At 42.4% G+C, this 22753-nt stretch overlaps 1 protein-coding gene across 1 annotated transcript in view; it reads right to left on the bottom strand.

The window, feature by feature from the left end:
• Positions 1–22753, bottom strand: part of dlec1 (DLEC1 cilia and flagella associated protein) — a 129394-nt gene that overhangs the window by 16429 nt on the left and 90212 nt on the right. Inside the window, exons 22-29 of the mRNA XM_048618205.1 lie at positions 20241–20317; positions 17479–17630; positions 14148–14263; positions 9964–10034; positions 5949–6169; positions 5286–5423; positions 4182–4304; positions 556–650 (exon numbers count right to left, since the gene is read on the bottom strand). Of these exons, the coding sequence (XP_048474162.1) occupies positions 556–650; positions 4182–4304; positions 5286–5423; positions 5949–6169; positions 9964–10034; positions 14148–14263; positions 17479–17630; positions 20241–20317 (993 nt within the window). The remainder of the gene's footprint in view (positions 1–555; positions 651–4181; positions 4305–5285; positions 5424–5948; positions 6170–9963; positions 10035–14147; positions 14264–17478; positions 17631–20240; positions 20318–22753) is intronic.

Genomic DNA, 22753 nt, shown 5'->3' with positions numbered 1-22753 from the left:
CCTGCCTGCAAAAATAGTAGACTCGCCCACTTTAAGGGCATTTAAATAGTCATTGGATAAACATATGGATGATAATGGAATAGTTTAGGTTAGATGGGCTTCAGATTGGTTTTCACAGGTCGGCGCAACATCGAGGGCCGAAGGGCCTGTACTGCGCTGTAATGTTCTATGTTCTATGTTCTAATTGACTTCAGTATCCTGGGTTGGGAAGGGAAAGACCCAGCTGTTCACCTCATTCCTCATTATTAATCAGTGACTGATGAGAAAATACAAGAATGTGGAGGAGAAATAAGGTGAGCAATGGGTTATGCTACAATGTCTGCCTGCCATTAGCAGTCTAATATAATGAAGGGCCACTTGAATATGGTCATATATGAGGATCTTACAATCAGAGGAGAGAACGGGGAGATAAAAACAGTGAGAGCAGAAGGAAGACAGGGTGTTCTCATCCATGTCCCGGGAACTAGGCTTGGCAAGCTTCCTTCTTACCCACTGGTGCCCAAAGAAATAATAAAGGAGAAAGAAATTTAGAAAAGTCAGAGAATGTGTACTCACAAAGCAGGCTTTACAACTGCCTTGAAGTCTAGGCGTAAAGCCTCTTTATGATATCCTTGAAATCGAGTCACTTTTCCAGGTACTCCAAATGACATCTGGGGACAGTGCACAAAAAATAAAGGTGAGTTTTTGAGTGATTTAAAAATAACAACATTTTATTGCACTTGGATTATCTTCATCAACAAAACAGGTCAGTGAGACAAAATAGAAGATTTTAGGACATCTGATGAAAGATGTCGGTTTTAAGGAATGTCTTAAAGGAAGAGGATGTAGCGAAGTGGTTTAGGAAGAAAATCCAAAAGGCCGCCAAAGGCATAGCTGTCAACTGGGCAGCTGTTTAAATGGTAGGGGTGGCAGAAGAGACCAATATCAGAGGAACGCAGCTATCTTGGAGAGTTGTAGGTTTGAGAGAGCTTACAGAGATAGGGAAGGCAAGACAAAGCAAGGTCTTGGAATAGTTAAATCTGAATTTAACTAAGACATGGATGAGGGTTTCACCAGTGCTTGATGGAGACCAGTAAGCATCAGCACAGTGATGATGTCAAATGACTTGGTCAGAGTAAGGAAGGAGCCAGTAGGAGAGAAACCTGAGGCTTGTGTGCTCCTTACAGTCTCTGTGTGGTAATGTCAGGCATGTTCTTGTAATCTGTGGCAATTGCAGCATTGCAATAAACTGCATGTTATTTACCTCAGGAGATCCTCATCCACACTGGATCATCTCAGGTTTGAAGGAATGTGCACACACGCACACCAGGTTAAACTCCACTGCTCCTCCATCAATCAACCACCACAATTATTGTGTCTGCTAGGATAGAACTAAGCAAAAGGGCAGTCAGATGTCCAGTTTGTACTGAATAGTCCAGTCTTTTCCTGCTCCTATGATGCTGCTTGGCCTGCTGTGTTCATCTAGTTCTACACCTTGTTATCTCAGATTCTCCAGCATCGGCAGTTCCTACTATCTCTGAAACAATTTTAACCCCACTGCGAAGCCTCTTCTAAGGATGCCTACCTTGAAGAAGTTACCCTCCTCCCTCTGGAAAGACCTCAGTGGATCCATCTTCTATCCACCTCCTCCTCTCTCCCTATTTATTTCAGAACCCCCTTCCCCTCCCCAATTTCTGAAGAAGGGTCTAGGCCTGAAACGTCAGCTTTCCTGCTCCTCTGATGCTGCTTGGCCTGCTGTGTTCATCCAGCTCTACACCTTGTTATCTCAGTCTTTTAGCCAATTTGGTCACAGTCTCCACATCCCTTATTTTGACCCTTGTCCTTTTAGCTTGGCAAAGCACTGGCCTATAATCATTCCCTTCCCTGTTGCAGCAGCTTTGATGTGATGGGGTCACAATAAACAGGATTTATTTCATTTCCCCAGTCCCAAAGTCTCACTAAAAGGTACAGAATCTATTAATGTGATGACGGCAACTTCACAACTCATGACAGTGTCTAGTAGCCTTTGGTGCTGACCACCCTAACTTATTAACTGGTACAAGGATGGTTATAGACACAAAAGGAGTGTTAATATAGTGTCCAACAGACTGTTAATCAGCCTGTGAATCCTTCCCTTACTTCAAACTCTTCAAAGGAAGATGTGATACAGTAACAACAGGAACCTCCTGAGAAGAAAGTTTTCCTATCTTTTAGTACTGTCCAAAGAGAAGTTGCAAGAGATATTGGTGGAATGCTTTAGAGTTGGGGACCAAGTGTAGTGTGTCCAAGATTGTAGATGACACTAAACTGAGTGGTATAGCAAAGTGTGCAAAGGACACTGAAGGTCTGCAGTGGGATAAAAATAGGTTAAGTGAGTAGGCAAAGGTCTGGAAGATGGAGTATAACGTTGATAAATGTGAAGTCATCTATTTTGGTAGGAATAACTTCTAAGTGGACTATTATTTAAATGGTGAAAAATTGCAGCATGCTGTGGCGCAGAGGGACCTAGGTGGCCTTGTGCATGAATCACAGAAAAATTGGTTTGCAGGCACAGCAGGTAATTAAGAAGGCAAATAGTATATTGTCCCTTATTGCTAGAGGGATGGAGTTTAAAATAGGGAGGTTATGCTGCAGCTGTATAGGGTGCTAGTGATACCACATCTGGAGTAATGTGTACAGTTTTGGTCTGCTTACTTGAGAAGGGATCTACTTGCACTGGACGGGGTGCACAGGAGGTTCACTAGGTTGATTCCAGAGTTGAGACGGTTGGCTTATGAGGAGACATTGAGTAGACTGGAACTATACTCATTGGAATTTAGAAGAATGAGGGGGGGAGTCTTATAGAACATACAAAGTTATGAAGGGAATAGATAGGAGAGGAGCAGTGGTTCTACTGGCGGGTGAAAGTAGAACTAGAGGCATAGCCTCAAAATAAGGCGGGGGGACAGATTTAGGACTGAGTTGAGAAGGAACTTCTTCACCCAAAGGGTTGTGAATCTGTGGAATTCCCTGCCCAGTGAAGCAGTTGAGGCTACCTTGTTGAATATTTTTAAGGCAAAGATAAATAGATTTTTGAACAGTATAGGAGTTAAAGGTTGTGGTGAGTGGGCGGCTAAGTGGAACTGAGTCCACAAAAAGATCAGCCATGATCCTCTTGATTGGCGGAGCAGGCTCGACAGGCCAGATGGCCTACTCCTGCTCCTATTTCTTATGTTGTTACGGAAACACTCAGCAATTCAGGCGGTGTCTGCAGATGTGGAAAATGGAAACAGAGTTAATGTTTAGGTTGATGACTTTTCATCAGAAATGGAAAACGTGTTGAAGTGTAATAGGTTTTAAAGGAAGGAGAAAAGTGGGGTGATTGAAGGGGAAAGTTCAAAGGGAAAGTCTGTGGCAGTGCTGAAATGAGATTAAATGACTGAAGAGTCAGTTGCGTGGGACCAAACAAAGTGGGAATGGGTCAAAACAAACAAAATGTATTGTCTAGAGAAAGTGCAAAGGGCAGAAAGATGAACAACGGCTGACCAAGGTCTATGGAAGTCATAAACAAGACAGCAAAGCCAAAACCCGCAAAGAAAATAGAAAGCAACAAATGTCCAGAAATATGTAAAGGGTCCACAGTTTCTTAGGGTTACACTGAGCTTCATTGGAACAATGCAAGAGCTGAGTGCAAAAATTGTGGTGACAGCAATGTGGAGAAGTTAAATACTAAGTTTGCGGTAAGAAGGAAATCAGGAAATATTAAATTGCAAAGGAGTTGGTTGTGCAAGTTCAAAGGGAGTGGGAATGGAACACATAAGAAGCAAAGGGTGTAGTCTAGAGGTGGTGTGAATGGCGGAATGTTCTATGAATTTTAATCCTGATATCTTCCACGTTTTTCATCAGTACTCAGGCTCATGAAGGATTCCACCTTTTCTTTTCAGACATTGACAAAGCTTCTAAGGATTTACCAATTGTAACAATTCGGGGCTTATGTTAACAGGAGAAGACACAGCTCTGGAGCTACACTACACAAATATTACCTGACAAACACTCAATCATTCTCAGTCATTTTAGAAATGTTAAACAAACAGGAAAAGAAAGCAGTAAAACAATTTCACGATAAATTCTGGGTCACTGATACTGGCATAGCCGAATTTCAGGACACTGTTACTTTGCCGTTTTACATTAAGTTCTCTATCGTTACTGAGGTGGTACATCACCTGATCATCTAGACTGAGATATCCTAAAGCGAAGCCTTCACACTCTACATTTGTCATCACTTCAGTCTGTGTGAGTGGGGTGAAAGAGACGTTGATGGTGACGAAGCTGCCAGCTGGAACTACCTGGGAACCAAGAAATTCAACATAAATTAACACACTGTACAAACTGTCAATCAGTGAATCAGGCTAACATTCTATCTATCAACTAACTGTCTATTCCTGCTGAGACATTTCCTCCTTTGCCATGTGTCTGAATTTTCCAACAAACATCTGTTATGTCATCTTATTGATAAATGCCCTCTGAAACTCCATCCACATTCATTATACCTACTGCATTCCCTAAATCAATACCTTCGAACACATCTTCAATTAACTCTACTGATATTATCATTTTGACTTTCCTTTAACAATTCCAACTTGGCTACCATTGATTAACCAATGCATTATGCAATGGTCGCTAGTTTTATCTCATTTTATGGATTGAAATTTTGATTTTAATCTAATTATTCTGGGAAAGAAGGATGGGTAGGAAGATGAAGGCAATTGGCTGGAATTACACACTAACTGATTTTACAAACCACAGACCGGGAGTAAAATAGCTTTCTGCTCCACTCCTACCAAATGAGTTAGGTTTAAATTGGGAATTTTGCAACTGATGCTAGACTAATTGAATAAAATGACCCAGTTTACTCTTCTGTCCACCTCAGAGTAAGGAGCATGTAAATTGGCTACTTTCCAGTCCAAAATAGCAAATTTGAGGAGCAATGGAAACTTTGCCACTTCAGCCCCCTGCTTTTTCTTCCCTGAACTCTTTTAGCAGCCTGCAATATGCAATCAGGGCTGGTGGCAGATGGACAACTGTGCATCTACTTTCAGATCAAACTGCTTTTCTCTGACCATCAACAGTTGTCTTTCCTGCCCGAGATCACCTGCGTTCTCACTCCCAGTATCATTTCTCTCTATGCCTGAGGTAGAGAATTCTAAGGAGAGGTAGAAGGGAGTCGTATATGCAAACCTTTACTAATAACATACTGGTGCTGCTTCACAATCCTGCACACTGCACCACTGTCTTTGATGGGCCCTCTGGCACCAGTATCCACTTACCATCTGTCGTGGGGTCACATAATATGGATAGTCTGCTGCAATGCCCTCGTGGACCTGTAGAACAACAGAAATTAGAGGGCTTGCTGGCATTGATTCTTTCTGTTCCCCTTCTGGAACTTCCTCTTCCTCTTCCAGTTCCTAAGAATTAATACAATTAAAGAAATGAGAGTTTTTATTGTAAATTGTTGTGAGAAATCATGGGAGAGAAAGCTTCTGCCATATTTCTGTACTGCAAGAATTACCATTCAAGTGGAATTTGAAATTTAACCAGTCCTTAAAATGGACACCAAAGAAATATGCAGTCAACATAACAGGAATAAGAAAGGCTGATAAAATTAAAAACTGAAAGCTGTGCATCGTCTGCCCAAGGGAGTGCTCACATTCTATGTTGTTACAACTCAATTGGGTTAGCACTGTTAAACATTGACTGGGAATGATATTTTGCCAGGAAATGTGGCCCAAAAGAAATATCAGGTCTCCCTACATAAGTGGCTTTAGAACCTGGCAAAATAATGCAAGGTTGCTTCCAGCTAAGAACCAAACATGGTGAGGCAATGATGCCAATACCCCCTTAAACTAAGATTATACATACAAGTACACAGTCCAACACATCTCAGTGAGCCTGTGGATGAGTTCCAGATTGTGAATAATTATATTTCTTACACATTCTGTTGTTTGGAGTGCTGAAGAGCTGCTCTCTAGACTATTAGGAATAGCATCCCAGTCATAGCTGTGTACACTTTCACTTGGAGCAATGCTAGTTCCCATTATCTCATTACCGCTCTCATCCTTCAGTGGGAACTGCTGCCCATAGGAAATAATCAGATCCACCAGCTGCAGGTCATCATTCACACGGTTGTATGTCTCCCAATCCAACCGAATATCTAGGATTTTTAATTAAAAGAAGCATTGTTAATCTAACAGTCACTTCAGGTCAATTTGGTGACAGTGTGTTGTATGTAATTTCTTACTGAATAAAGAAATGAAGTCAAATACCAAACTAGCCTGATGCAGGTCCACACAGTGTATTGTGTAAGTGGTCAAGTGTGGGCTTGTGCACTCAAATGCTCATATGTCCACCTGAGCAGGAGAGGTCAGACAACGAATGAATAATGACACAGAAGGGTCACAATTTGTGTTCCTCCAAGCTCAACAGCTCTGGCATAGGACCTGTACCCCATAACTCCTAGAGCCAACCAGGAGAGTATGGAATTGGAACCATATCACCATTCCTTGACTATCACTAGGTCAAAACCCTGAAACACCCTCCCTACCATCATTGTAATGGACCCATACTAAATGAACTATGGCTGTTCAAGAAGGCAGCTTACCACCACTTTCCCAAGGACAGTTAGGAATGAGCAACAAATATTGGCCTTGCCAACGAAGCCTATGTCCCATGAAAGAATAGAAAAGAAAATGCCAGATGGATTGAGATATCGTAACGGGAGTGTGAAGCACCTTTTTAAATCATACATTGCAGTGGGGGAATTGAGTGAGAATTGAGGGATTGTGGTCCAGTCTCTAAAACGTTGCAAGCGACATCTCACGTAAGTTAAGTCCAGACAAAGAAATTAATGGAGTACTGAGCTTTATAGCAAGAGGTAAAGAATATAAAAGCCAAAATGTAATAGTGAAACCACATTTGAAAAATGCACCGTATTCATTTAGCGCCTTTAACATTGTGAAATATTTGAAGGCACTTTATCAGACCTGAGTCGCACAATGAAGTTTTAGGTTAGATGCCCAAAGCTTGGTCAATAAGCAGGTGTTAATAGATGTCTTAAAGGAGGAAAGTGAGGTAAAGAGGCAGATAGGTATTGGTAAAGTATTCCAGCTCTGGGACCTGAGTAACTGAAAGCACAACCACCTACTAAAATTGAATATGCTCAAGAATTAGAACTAAGATTAGAAAAGCTCAGGGACTTCAGAGGGTTGTTGGGGCTGGAAAAGTTTACAGAGATATAGAAAAATTAGGCCATGGAACAGTTTGGAAACAAGGATAAGAATTTTAACATCAAGATGTTGTTTGACTGGGAACCAAAGTAGATCAGCTGAACACAGGGATTTGGTGCAACCTAAGACATAAGCAATGAAGGTTTGGATGATCCCAGTTTATTGTGCATAGAAACAAAAAGAAGAATTGCTGGAAAAACTCTGCATCTATGGAGAGAAATCAGGGTTAAGGCTTCGGGTCCAGTGACTGTTCTTCAGAAATGCTGGTGGGGAGACCAGCTGAGTGTGTTTTGGAACAGTCAAGCCTAGAGGTAAGAAAGGAATGAATGAGGGTTTCAGCAGCAGATGAGCTAAGACAAGGTGAGGTCAAGACATGTTAGGGGGCTACAGACAGACAATCATAGGGATGGCACGAATATGTTGGAAGCTCATTTCGGGGTCCAAGGTGGCTAACAGACTGGTTTAATCTCAGACTGTCACCAACGAAAGTGGTGTAGTCAGCTGCTAGGGAACTGAGTTCAGAGAATGGGGCAGAAAACAATGACCTCAATCTTCCAAACATTTAATTAGAAGAAATTTCTGTACAGCCAATATTGTGTGTTGGATAAGCAGTTTGATAATTTAGCAAAAGCGGAGGGATCAAAAAAGTAATGGTGGTAGAGTGGAGCTGGGTGTCATCAGTGTATGTGTAAAAACTAAGATGTGCCTTTGGATGATGAGGGAAAGCTGAGAAATTGGAGAAGGCCAAGGATAGATCCTTGGAGGATCAGGAAGAGAAGCCATTGCAAGGGACTATTAGATACAAGGAGATGAATAAGAATGGAATCAGGTGAGCATGGTGAAATCCAGCTGGACAACATTGGAGAGGTGTTGAAGGAGGATGGTGTGGTCAATTGTTTCAAAGGCTTCAAACAGGTTGAGAAGGATAGTAAAGTGCATCTTCATCACAATCACATGATGCTAGTTGTGACGTTTTTCAGGACTGTGGCAGGTTTGGAAATCTGATTGGAGGAGTTCAAGCATATAGTTTCAGGAGGCATGGGAAAGGATTTCAGAAATGACAACACATTCAAGGATCTGAAGAAATAAAAAGGGGAGGTTGAAGGTGGGGCAGTAGTAGGCAAAATTGGGGAGGTCGAGGATTTTTATTTGAGGACAGCAGATTTAAAGAAAAAGAAAGCAGTTAACAATATTGGCTAAATAAAAACCGAAAGAACTGTAAATCAGAAACAAAAACAGAAGTTGCTGGAAAAGCTCAGCAGGTCTGGCAGCATCCGTGAAGAAAAAACATCAGAGTTAACATTTCAGTCTGGTGACCCTTCCTCAGAACAATATTGGCTAACATAGGGACCAGAAAAGTAACTTGGGAGATCATTAGTTTTTAGTGGGAACAGGAGCAAGCGATGGTTGGCATCTGGTGGGGTGGTGTGTCATGGCCAAGCTGAGATCAAAAGGGCACAAGGGAACATAGAAGAGAAATTAGACAAGGATGCAACTTAAGTGCTAAGGCACTCAAGCATGAGATTTCGCCCATTAGGCTAGTAGAAGGAGGGATGCTTTTGAGATAGGGGATCAGAGGAACCGATCTTACAGGTCCTCGACCACTTTGCACTTATTGCTTAAGAACAACTTTATATGATCACTTCAGGGAGTAAACCATTCCAAAGTGTGTTCACAGGAGTGTTATCAAATAAAATTTAACACAAAAGAAAAGACAGATGAGGCAGCTTTTAAAGAAAGTCTTAAAAGGAGGAGAGAAGGCTAAGAGAATTCCAGAGCTCGCAGGCCAGACAGTCAAAGGGATAGCCTGCAAGGATGAAATGAAGAAAATCTGGGATGTGGTCAAATTGGAGGATCGCAGACTTCTTGGAGGCTTGCCAAGTTGAAGGAGGTTATAGAGAGAGGGAGATGAAGCCACAGTTGGAATATTGCCAGATGTTTCCGATTCCATAATATCGGGATGATAAGGCAATAGGAGGGGTAAAGCAGAAGTATGTCGGTGTTGCCCTGATATGAAGAAATATTATTCCAAGAAAGCCTTGGAAAACCAGATCTATTTCTAATAGCAGAGAATGATTTGAAAATGGTGTTCAAAAAGACAAACCGATGGAAAAAGGTAGATGGGAACAGGAGTTTCAAGCGATTAAGGAAAGGAGATAGGTCTATGATTATGTGTAAGAGATTCACAACAGGGGGCAAGAGCAACCTCGTTTGCACAGAAGATTGTCAACCAGAGGAATATCCCCAGTAATTGAAGCAGAGACCCTAGAAATAGTCAATAGGTGGTTGAGAAAAAGGTGGACAAATGGAACAAGAGACTTGGTTAAATTCAGACTTTTGCTGATGTGCTAGATAAAGCTCATTACGGACTGGGTGAACAGCCCGTTTTCAAGCTATAATTTCAATGTAATAGCTGAGCTAGCTACACACTATAGCTTCATTAAGACAGCTATAACATCTGCACTTATTTACTCAATCATTTACCCATTGACCTTGCCACCTATATAATAAACCCAGTTTCATATTAATTCGGCCACCCACATCTATTCTTATTAATTCAACTACCTCCTCACCAACTAAGCCAAGTATTTACCCTCTCTGCTGAATCCAGCAGGAGAGTGACAATTTCAGATTCCCTAGATCAATGATGCTTCCACTAATGTTGAACAAGCTCATGTAAATGACAGTGTGGAGAAAAGAAATGACAAGATGCAAGGCCTACCACAGGGACCCGTATTGATGAGCCGTAGGGAACGGGAGACAGTGTCACCTCCAGAGATATGGGTGCCAAACCTGAAAAACAAAATGTGGTGTAAAGCGCCCCCCTCAGGTCGAGGTATTAGTAGTCAGTCAATGTGCTAATTAAACAACTTCATGCACCAGATCCAACAGCAACAACAACAATGACAACAACAACTTGCATTTACGTCGTAAGACATCCCAAGGAGCTTCATAACAGCATTACAAATCAGGATATGATACATTTGGCCAAATGATGGAAAGCTAGATCAAAGTAACGGATATTACATTTATCTCTGAAAAACTGATTAAACCGATCCCTCTGTTACCAATCAAGAGTGATTTTGCCTGGAAAGATATGATAGATTTGATGGCAAGAATGGAATTACTGATTCTACAGCAAAAAACATTGGTTGGAGGCACTCCCTAAACAAACCAGGAACCTGTTAGTGTCCTTTGTTTGAGTAAAGGCTTAAACATCAAATCATAACAGATGCATTGCATATATGGGTGGACTGACATTGTAAGATAGCTGGACAGATATAAATTATTTGTCAACTGAGGGAATACTGCCACAACTGTGAATCTTTCAGTGCATATGCAGACTAGCTAGAGGTGTTTTTCATGAAGACTCTAATAATCCAGTTGTAAACCATGACGTGGAGGTGCCAGTGTTGAACTGGGATGGACAAGGTCAGAAGTCACATGACACCAAGTTATAGTCCAAAAGGTTTATTTGAAATCACAAGCTTCCTGAGGGCTGCTCCTTCGTCAGATGAGGACAGTCCGACAACGAATGAATAGACACCATGCAACAATCACCAGACAAGCACGTTCTCTCCCAGTCGGGGAATACTTCAGTGGTCAAGGGCATTCAGCCTCCGATCTTCAGATAAGCGTCCTCCAAGGCAGACTTCAAGATACACAACAATGCAGAATCGCTCAGTGGAGACCAAGGAGGCCTCAATCGTGATATTGGGTTCATGTTGCGCTATAGGTGACCCCACCATACTGTTCTGTTTCTGTAAAATCTTCCTTATTGTCCTGTTTTGACAGCATCACCTTGATAAATTGTTATGGTCTCTCTACTTTAATTAGTTTGCACAGTTTTGAATTCAGCATGCAATTCCAGTCATTTAGTTTATCTATAGCACCACCTTATTTTTAATTGTTTGTAATTATCTCTCTGCTTCACTTAATCGGATTATAGGTCATCCTTTCGCCGGTTATTCAACTGTTGAAACTTTACTCACACCTTCTGATACTTTTGATCACCTGCAGAGACTTGTCATCTGACACTCCACTCACCTGTTGTATGATCTTTTGATCTCTGCCTATAAACTCTGGGTCTGTGTGCTCTGCTCTCTCACTGCACCTGGTGAAAGGGCTGTGCTCCGAAAGCTCATATGATTTCAAATAAACGTGTTGGACTATAACTTGGTATCATGCGTCTTCTGACTTTTACCACTCCATGACAAACAGTTCAACCCACCTGCCTGCCTTCCAACTCACCATGCAACATGGGGCATCCTGCCTGAGTAGGATCTTCCAGCAACATCACTTGGATGAAGGAATGAAAATGACAGCAAGTCACATTTGCCTAATGCAGGTTTTGAATTACCATGGAGAGAGTGATACTTGCTAAACAAGTTCAGAACAAGCTTGGGCCCCTGTGCAATCAACTTCTGCTGCACAGAAACAAGAAAGTTTGTAAGGATAATCTCAGTAATTACAGACTAGTCAGTTTAACTTCAGTGGTGGTGGCGACTCTAGAAACAATTATTCGGGAAACAATTAGTAGTCACATGGAAAATGGTGGGTTGATTAGGAAGAGTTATAATAACATAGAAAATAGGAGCAGTAGTAATCCATTCGGCCCTTTGAGCCTGCTCCTTCATTCAATGTGATCATAGCTGATTATCCAACTCAGTACCATGTTCCCGCTTTCTCCCCATACCCTTTATTCCCTTTAGAACTATAATTAAGATATATGGAAGATCCAATTCAAGAGCGAACTATACGGTAAATGGAAAAGCCCTGGGGAAAATTGATACACAGAGAGATCTGGGTGTTCAGGTCCATTGTACCCTGAAGGTGGCAACGCAGGGTGATAGAGTGGTCAAGACGGCATACGGCATGCTTTCATTCATCAGACGGGGTATTGAGTACAAGAGTTGGCAGGTCATGTTACAGTTGTATAGGACTTTGGTTCGACCACATTTGGAATACTGCGTACAGTTCTGGTCGCCACATTACCAAAAGGATGTGGATGCTTTGGAGAAGGTGCAGAGGAGGTTCACCAGGATGTTACCTGGTATGGAGGGCGCTAGCTATGAAGAGAGGTTGAGTAGATTAGGATTATTTACATTAGAAAGACGGAAGTTGAGGGGGGACCTGATTGAGGTCTACAAAATCATGAGAGGTATAGACAGGGTGGATAGCAAGAAGCTTTTTTACAGAGTGAGGGACTCAATTACTAGGGGTCACGATTTCAAGGTGAGAGGGGAAAAGTTTAAGGGAGATATGCGTGGAAAGTTCTTTACGCAGAGGGTGGTGGGTGCCTGGAACACGTTGCCAGCAGAGGTGGTAGAGGCGGGCACGATAGCGTCATTTAAGATGTATCTTGACAGATACATGAATGGGCAGGGAGCAGAGGGATACAGATCCTTGGAAAACAGGCGACAGGCTTAGATAGAGGATCTGGATCGGCACAGGCTTGGAGGGCCAAGGGCCTGTTCCTGTGCTGTAATTTTCTTTGTTCTTTGTTCTTTGTTCTTAACTCCTTTTTGAAAACATTCAATATTTTAGCCTTAACCACTTTCTGTGGCAGAGAATCCCACAGGTTCACCACTCTCTGCTTCTGAAACTTGAGTTTCAGTACATAGTTAGTACACGCTTTCTATGGAAAGACACAAACAATGCTGCACATTGCTGAGGAGTGTGTCCTCTACAGACAGAATGGCATACAGATCACTATACCCTTAGCAAAAGAGAAGGCCATTGCTGGCCTTTAGGAATATGCATTCATAGAATAAATTGCAGCCTTGAGCTGACTGGTTTACTCTCCAACAGCTGCCAAGGGGAGGGATGGAGCTGGTAGCCAGGGAACAAAGTATGGATTGGGGGCTGGTAACAATGGCTTCTAACATTTAGTTGGAGGACAGTTTGGCTGATGCAGTACTGCATGCTGGATAAGCAGCAGTCAGCTAACTTAGTAACAATGGAGACGATGTTGCCAAGGGGCAGCTGAGAAAGGAATGGGTGAGTGATTCTCAAGGGATACCAAATTATCGGTATGAGAGCAGGAAAACAAACAATTGCAAGTGATTCTCTGGTTCCCTTTAGCTGGTACAGAACAGAACCGTATGAGAACAGTCCCACCCAGCTGGACTGCAGTAGAAAAGGAGGACGGCACAATCAATTGTATAATTTCAGACAGTCACGCAGGATGACATATGATATTCAACTGCTTGTTTTACCATGCACGGATGCAGTGTTAGCTGAACGTTTGCATAGATGTACAGGTTAGGTAAAAGACAGAGATTGGACATTCAGTCCAGAGTCAGCCCATGTCAGGGTATGCCCTCTATGTCAGTAAGTTATTCTGATCATGCCTTTTAGGGAACAAAGCCGCTATCCTTACCCAGTCTGGCCTACATATGATTCCAACCCAATGTGGTTGACTCTGAACTGTCCTCTGGGCAATTAGGAATGAGCAATAAATGCTGCCTAGCCAGCGACACCCTCATCCCATGAAAGAATAAAGAAAAAAATATACCCTCAATGTCCCTGTGGCACCTCAACACCTTTTCATTCATCCACCTGTTCAAGTTAACCTTAAACGCTGTGATAGTTGATGTCTCTGTGTGGAAGTGAACCCCGAAATCTCACAGCTTGTGTGCACAGAGGTTTCTCAAGCTTTCTGCTGGAGATCCCTTACATTTAATAGTGAAGGGTTTGATGGGTGGGCCTCTGCCAATAATGTGGGATACGGCACCAATAGATGAGCACAACCTGTCTCTACTGCTGCCTGACCTATCTGACAGCACCGCCACTGCTTCACTTCCTCTTCCTCTATGAACAAGGTAGGAAGGGAATCACCTTTGGAAAACCTGGTGTCCCAACATGATGGATGTACTAAAATAATATACTCAACATTCTTTGTACCTGACTACAGGGCCTTGCATCTGGTTGTCCTTCTGAGGTCCTAAAATCTTGAAGTACAGTGGAATGCCTTTAACAGACAGTTGCATGGGTACATAGGTAGGCTCCAGATCTCCAACCTAACAGAATAATGGATATCAATGGTACATTACAGATACATTGGATATAAATGCAAAATATACAGTATAACAGTGCATCTCTATGGTCTCATGAATAATGGAGCAAAACTGAATTATTAATTAATAATAGAAAGTATACTGAAAATAGATAATATCAGTGCTGACACTCCAGTGCAGTACTGAGGGAACAGCGAACTGTCAGAGAGGCTATCTTTCCAATGAGACCCAATCTGCCTGCTTGAGTTTATGTAAAAGGTCTTATTGAGGCTATTTTAAGACGAGCGGAGGAGTTACCCCCAGTGTCTTTGCCAAAACTTATCCCTCAAACAACATCAGTAAAACAAATTATGTGGTCATTAAAACAGCAGCTAGTTTTAATTGACCATAAAACACTCCATAAGAGATGACTGCCAATGTAAATGCATGTGTCTTTTCCTTCTTCATTCAAGGATTGCTGCTGGGAAATAGACATGAAGGAACATGCTCAGTTTGGACCTCAATTCCTCACATAGTCAAATAGCTTCTGGCATACAGTGAACAGTTCCTGGGGACCTGCAACTCAGCCTAGACCTTTGAGAGAGAAGGAAAATAAATTGGAAAGGAAACGGCTGTAGACTCTTGAAAAGGTTTACAGAGGGCAGACCCATTGTTTCTACCTGCTCCTGCCCCAAAGAACTCCTTTCTTCCTACCCTGACTGAATTTGTTTCTCAGCTTGTCCAGTCCCTTCCCACTTACATCTGCAGTTCTTCTGACACTTTACCTCAGTTTCAGAGTTTCCAGTTTGTGGGCTTCAGCCATCTCCTCTTTACCATGGACATGCAATCCCTTTGCACATCCATTCTTCTTTGGGATGGTCTCAGAGATCTCCGTTACTTCCTGGAAAAAAGGCCTGAACTGTCCCCATCGACCAGTACCTTCACCCACCTTCCTGAGCTTGTCCACACCCTGAACAACTTCTCCTTTAACCCCTCCCACTTTCTTCAGATCAAAGGTGTGGCCATGGATACCTGCATGTGCCCCAGTTATGCCTATCTGTTTATGGGATATATGGACCATTCCTTGTTTCAGTCCTACTCCAACCCCCACCCATAACTCTTTCTCCAATACATTGATGACATCATTGGTGCTGCTTCCCTTTCACATTTAGGATTGGAAAGGTTTATCAATTTCACTTCCAACTTGCACTGCGCTCTCACCTTCACCTGGTCCATCACTAACACATCCCTTCCCTTCCTCGACATTGTTTCCATTTCTGGGCACAGGCTAGCCACCAATATCCACTATAAACCTATTGACTCCCACAGTTATCTTGACTATACATCCTCACACCCTGCTTCCTGTAAAGACTTTATTCCATTCCCTCAGTTTCTGTCTCCATTGCATCTGTTCCAATGATGCCAACTTCTACACAGGGGTCTCTGAAGTGTCCATTTTCTGCCTCAACCAAGGATTCCCCACCAGTGGTTGACAGAACTCAGTTCTGAAGAAGGGTCCTGGCCCGAAACATTGACTTTCCTGCTCCTCTGATGCTGCCTGACCTGCTGTGTTCCTGCAGCTCCACACTGTGTTGTCAGTCTCTCATGGTCCCCATTAGCAGCTATTGATTACCCCAGACTGACCTTTTAACCATTCCTTTGTCTGTCCAACTGTTGTTCTCTCTCTCTCTGGGCTTCATCTCCATCTATCATTGACTCCTTGCCCTCTGCCCATCTTCAGCATAAATACCAACCTTTTCCTAGCCACAACAAGGTGCAGAGCTGGATGAACACAACAGGCCAAGCAGCATCATAGGAGCAGAAAGGCTGACGATTTGGGCCTAGACCCTTCATCAGAAAATCCTTTTCCTAGCCACAATCAGTTCTGAAGAGGAGTCACTGGACCCCAAACATTAACTCTGCTTTCCCTCCACAGATGCTGCCAGACCTGCTGAGTTTTCCCAGCTATTCCGTCTTTGTTTCTGATTTCCAACACCTGCAGTTATTTGGCTTTCTTGAAAAGATCCCACTTTCTTAAAAGGATTATGATTCTTATTAAAGTGACATTCTCCGAATGGTTATCCTCATGTATATTACTGGCTGAGAGTGATACTAGGGTTATACTCACTAATTGCACCTGTAAGACATCTGCATGAATTTCATCACACGCTGGTCCCTTAAAAACATGACTGACAAACAACACTTTCCATCAGGAAAGATTAAACAGGAGGGGTTTCTTCTGCCTTTCAAACGTGAAGGGTGAGGAGTGATCGGTTAAAGATACAGAAGGTGGTTTCTCTTTTGTTTGAATCCAAAAGTGACGTCTGTATCACAATCATTTTCAGAAAGAGGGATTTCTTCAAGAAAGCCAAATAACTGCAGGTGCTGGAAATCAGAAACAAAAACAGAAATTGCAGGTCTGGCAGCATCTGTGGAGAGAAAGCAGAGTTAACATTTAGGATCCAGTGACCTTTCTTCCAAACTGATGGCGGCGGCAGAGTCGTGTTTGGGCTGGTGTGGTATTCGGTGTCAGTGGCATCTGCATTGGCAAGGTCCAGTGAGGGCGTCGGTGGAGGTGAGATGGCATCAAAGAGTAGAGATTTTTGTACCAGCAGCAGTGGCACAGCAAAGGGACTTGTGCCTGGCCACCAGGCCCATGGCATAGCCCTTAACAAGAAGGACTGTAAAGTCGAACACTTTTTCTTGATTTATTTATTCATCTGACTTTATATTCTATGTTTTGGTTTATTTTTGTGTTTTAAGATGGCGCCAAACAGTGCCAACACCATACAATACTTTTCACTGTATTTTGTGGCAACAAACAAATCAAATCAATAAATCAGATCAAAACTAGGGGTTGTCAATACAAGTATAAGATAGTCACAAATAAACCCTAAAAAGGAATTCGGGAGAAATTCCTGTACTCAGAGCACAGGTAGAATGTGGAAAATATGATCACAAAGAGTGACTGAAGTGAAATGCATTGAAGTACTTTAAGGAGAAGTTTGATAAGTAGACTGGGGAGAAAGGAATAGAAGGATATGCCAGAAAGGCTCAGGACTGAAGAAGGGTTGCGACCCAAAACATGGACTTTCCTGCTCCTTGGATGCCCTCTGACCCGTTGTACTTTTCCAGCTCCACATTGTTTGACATAAACATGAGTCTTGTCAGGTTGGGTCAAATGGGTTGTTTCTGTGGTGTAGATTCTATCTAGAGAACAATGAAAAAAGAATACAAACTCTGCAAATCAGATAATCACTGTAGTCTCCCCACATATTGGCAAAGACTGTGATTTCAACGGTCAGCTGCTGGTATGGCTCCAGGGTTCCTGTCTTCGGTTGGACAACAAACGCTGCCCCCTTCCTGTGACACAGCAGTATGTCCTCAAATTCTGTAAGGGAGGGGTCAGAGGAGGAGAAGGAAAAGTGAAAAGATCTTAAAGGAGTGTGCAGCAAATGTTTCCACAATTGAGAATCAGTCCAGTACCTTAACACATAATTTGGACAGGCACTCTCAGTATGGAGCTGAGGGAACGCCGCACTGTTGGAGGTGCTATCCTTCAGTTATGACTTTAAACTCAGGTTCCATGATGTTGAAATCAGGCGATTTGGACAATTCCAATGTGCTATTTTGAGCAAGGACCGGGTTGAAAAATCTCACGCAGTAAGATGGCATTTTCAACAGTACAGACACCTTCTGTACTATACTGAAGGGACAGCCAAATGCTTTGTGTGGCATTTGACCCACAGCCTTCTGATTCAGACATGAACCAGCAGCAAGCTGGGAGACAATTGGAGCCAAAGCATCTGTGTTGCAGTGACACAGTCACCAGGATGAAAGGCCCCAGCCATTGCTAAAACTGGCTCCTCCTTCCACATCAGCTTGACTGGGTGTGATCATCTTCATTCTCAAATTTGTAGAAGGAATCCGTGAGCACTCCTATTTTGAGGTGAATTCCCAAAATCATTTCTGCCTCTGAGTGGGCCTCCTGCCTTGGGAACCCTAACACCACTTTTGGAAGGACAATGAATCCATTGATGGAAAATGCCCTAACATATGCATGAACCCAGGACTGCCAACACATCAAAAAGTCAGACTCCCATTGCCCACTAGATAATCCAGCCCAAAGGGTTTAATCTTTCTTTTCTTCTAAACAGCACTGCAGAATTGTTCTACATTCTCCAGGCAGGAAAGTCAGGACCTGTGTCTAATATCTTACTTAAAGATGGCATCTCTAATAGTGCAATGCTACCTTACTGCCAGCTTAAGTTACATGCTCAATGTTATTCTGTCAGCTTAACTAAACCTAAATTACTCTCAACACTGGAAAAGGATGTTGTAGGATTAAGTCCCACATAAGCTGCATTAATACTTCAGCATAAAACTGGAGGGATATTGCTTCACAGAAAGCATCTGTTGGAGGTCAAGTCTGCCTGTGGATGTTAAAGATTCCAGTAGCACTGTTTCAAGAACAGGAAGTTCTCTGGGTGATCGATATACACAATCACTGTAAAACAAAACTGGAAGTAATGCCAACCACCCCAGCAAACCTAGGCATACAAATAATAAGCAGGACAGAACACCAACGCTTCACCGGAGGCACACTGACGACGTTACCTAGCAGGGTGACAAAACGTCTGCAAACACACTGTCTCAGCGAGCAAGTCTTACAAATAGGTGACCTGGTGAATTTCTTCCACCAATAACCACCAAGAACAGATCAATGGTGAAGGTTATTTAGGTTAAATCATGAAGAAGCAGGAGGCCACTAAGCTAATTTACCTGCACTGGCTCTCTGTCAAAGCTATTGATTAGTCTCAGAATCTGTCAAAAGAGTCATGGCCCTTCAAAACAATGTAAAGTATCTGTAAGGGACTATTATGGTACAGGGGTAGTATGCTGCCTAGTGTAATAAGCCAGAAGGTCTAGGTTCAAGGTTCACTTCCAACACAGCTATGTCTGAAAGAGCTGGTTAAAACATATTTTATAGGCGGTGATATTTTAATTTTATTCATTCAGGAATATGTGCTAGAATCATTGAAATTCTATGGAAGCAGGCCATTTGGCCCAGCAAGTCCACACTAACCCTCTGAAGAGCATCCCCCCTACCTTATCTCTGTAACCCCACATTTACCCACCTAGCCTGCACATCCCTGGACACTATGGACAACTTAGCATGGCCAATCCACCTAACCTGCACATTATTGGATGGTATCCAGAGGAAACCCATGCGGACACGGAGAGAATATCTGCACCATCGCTTGAGGGTGGAATTGAAGTCAAGTTCCTGGCACTGTGAGGCAGCAGTGCTACCCACTGAGCCACTGTGCTACTCTAAGAAACCATCTCAAAAATATTGCATGAACTGCTCACCCAGGGTATGACTGCTAATCTGATTTGTTTCAGTTTATTGGTAGATTAGTCACCCGTAATTGTGTTCTCCCTTTCTCACAAGCCCCCAATACTTCTTCTTGTATACTATGACCTACATTGTGCCAACATACTAACCCAGTACTACATACTGGTAGGAATGGCAAATGCCACAAGATACCAGGACTGATCATTTGGGAAATACCAGAGAAAGTACAGTATATTGCCATTCTTTCACTGTCACTGAACACAATCCTGGAACTCCTACCCCCCATCACTTGGACTGCAGCAGCTATTCAAGAAAGCAGCTCAGCACCACCCTCTCATAAGCAATTAGACATGCAAAGTGCTGGACTGATGCTCACATCCAATGAACAACCTAAAGTCTATGCAGAAATATTCAGGTAAAGTGGATCTATCAGGTGGACAACCTGTGGGATTTGCTGGCTGGGCCAGTATTTATTACCCACCCCTAGCTCCCCATGAAAAGAGCTGCCTTCTCAAACTGTTGCAGCCCATATTTCAGAGCTTGAGACACAGGCTTTATCCTGAGTTATATGCAGGTCAGCAATATTGCGATACAGTTTAATTGGCACATTTGCTGCAATGGTATTACAGTTTGAGTTCTTACCACGCTGTAGTTGATTCTGTGACTTGCTTGGACCTTCTGTAAGGTTCACTGTTCTTTTAAGGAGTGGTGTTCTGGACCTTAAATATATGAAAAGAATTCAGAACTTTCCTTTCAATATACTGCCGAGAATACACAATTGTTGGGAATCACAGGAGTGTTGACAGTAAATGGGAATGTTTTGGTCACCTGTTCTGACTCCTTATATGGATCAGTGTTAAATTTTGATGGATAATTACTCCGTGAAGGAGAGGTTTTACTGCATTCAAAGTACTAGATAAATGCAAGTTGCAGATGTTAAATATAACTGAAATTAGGAGACGTTATTGGAGAAATGATTTTGACACAGAATAACAGAATGTGCCAATTTGGCAGTTAATGGGATGAGTGCTAAGAGTGGGGAACTACAGGCTGGATTCATAATAAGCTGGAGTTATGAAAAGGGTGTGTTGCAGGAGGCAGAATAGAGGAATTGTAGAGCTGAGGAAATTACAGAGATAGGAAGCAGTGTGGTCAACAAATATGCAATATTGGAGGACCAAGTGCCAATGTAACAGAACATTAAGGAGTGAGTGCAAAACAGTATGCTGAACAGAGGTTCGATAAGCAAAGTGTGGGAAGACAGAATCATAGAATACTTATTGCACAGAAAGAGGCCATTCAATCCATTATGTCTGTGCTGGCTATGTGCAAGAGTAATCCATCTAGTCTTTTCCTTTTAGCATTTTTCCCCCCCAGTTTCCTTAAATTGGTGTCCTCTGATTCTCAATCCTTTCACCATTGGAACAGTTTCTCCCAATCTAACAGACACCTTCATGATGTGAATACTATCAAATTCCCTCTCAACTTTCCCTTCACCAATGCAATGAGCTCCAGCTTCTCTAATCTATTCATCCAAGTTCTTCATTCCTGGAATCATTTTCATGCATCCTCCCTAATGTCTTTTCATCCTTCCTAAAGGATAGTGCCCAGAACTGGATACAGCTCAGTATTCAATATCCCAATTGAGGCCAAGGCATTTTATATGGGTTTGTCATAAATTCTCTACCTTTGTTCTCAACTTCCCAACTTATAATATCCAGATCCTGCATGTTTTAATAACTGGTCTTTCAACCTACCCTGCCACCTTTAATGATTTGTGCACCTTCAGATCCCTCTGTTTCTGCACCTCCTATAGAATTGTACTTTTCATTTTACATGTTATTTCTACCAAAATGAACCACTTCACACCTCTCTGCATTACGTTTAATCTGTCCCAGCCAAGACCCACTTCTTGATCAACCAAGAAATTAATAGTTAGTTTCACTTACGGATGATAAAAGCAGAGGCAAGGATTTCATAGTTGTTAAACCAGGGAAGGGGCAGAAACAGGCCATGGAAGTAGAAATTCTTTGGCATGGAGGAGTAATGGGGTCAGAAGCAAAGCTTAGAGTCAAAAATAATGTTGAATTTGCAAAGAATAGTCTATGGCCACTTCACCTGATGAAGGAATAGCGCTCCAAAAGCTTGTAATTTCAAATAAACCTGCTGGGCTATAACCTGATGTCATATGACTTTTGACGTAGTTTATGACCGATATGAAGTGAGATAGAGCCAGAATAGAGGGTGTTGAGTTTATGCAGGACTGAAGAGGCCAGCATAGCTCTGCTCAATGTTGAGCTGGAGTAATTTTCAGCTCATCCAATATTAAATGTTGTAAAGCAGTATGACACAGTAGAGGCAGCAGAGGGGACAAGCTACAACTGGGCAGAAGTTGACATTGTATCTGGGGAGGATATTGTATGTGTCAGGAGGCAAATGAGGAAGGGTTTGATCTTTGTGATGCTCCTGAAGTGATATTGCATGGATGGGAATGACAGTTGTGAACAGAAATGATTCAGCTCTGTTTGAGCAGCTAAGATATGCATCAAACAAAGAATTTTACCTCCACCTGCCCCTGAGCTAGACAACAAAGGCTAGGCATTGGAAGTAGGTAGGTCTGGTGGCCTCTGTTCAAGGCAACCAGCAGGTCAAGAAGAGAAAGGTGGGATAGAAAATGCCATTCTTGTTTTTGTTTAGGATCCTTTCAGTATGGTGGGATAGCTGGGAACAAACTTGAAATGCCGTTTCTGGGTCTCAGAGATGACATTAGAGGAAAGGGAAATTAGTGATGATTGCAAGAATTGAGGGGTTGAGGTTGAGGTTTTTTTTAAAGAGGAGAGGATTTGCAACTATGCATTTGAAAAGGGTCAGACCCTGAAGAAAGGGGGCAGTTATAATGTCAGCTTGTATGGGAGTTAGGTGGAAAGTTTGCTGTTCAGGAATTTAGTGGGAATGGAACAAGATCTCAAAATTGATATTAACTTCCCATGCTTGTTGCTATCAATCCAGGGAAACAGTTCTAGAGGAAACTAACGCAAACAAAAATCAATATTCATTAATTGCCTATGTGTTACAACATTCAGGTGTCAGTTCAGGTGGCTGGATAGCTGGTTTAGCATGCAGAGAGACACCAACAGTTGATGCTACCATAGAGA

Source organism: Rhincodon typus, chromosome 2 (genome assembly GCF_021869965.1).
Source record: "Rhincodon typus isolate 14 chromosome 2, sRhiTyp1.1, whole genome shotgun sequence".
NCBI lineage: Eukaryota > Metazoa > Chordata > Chondrichthyes > Orectolobiformes > Rhincodontidae > Rhincodon > Rhincodon typus.
This window is presented reverse-complemented; position numbering and strand designations above follow the sequence as displayed.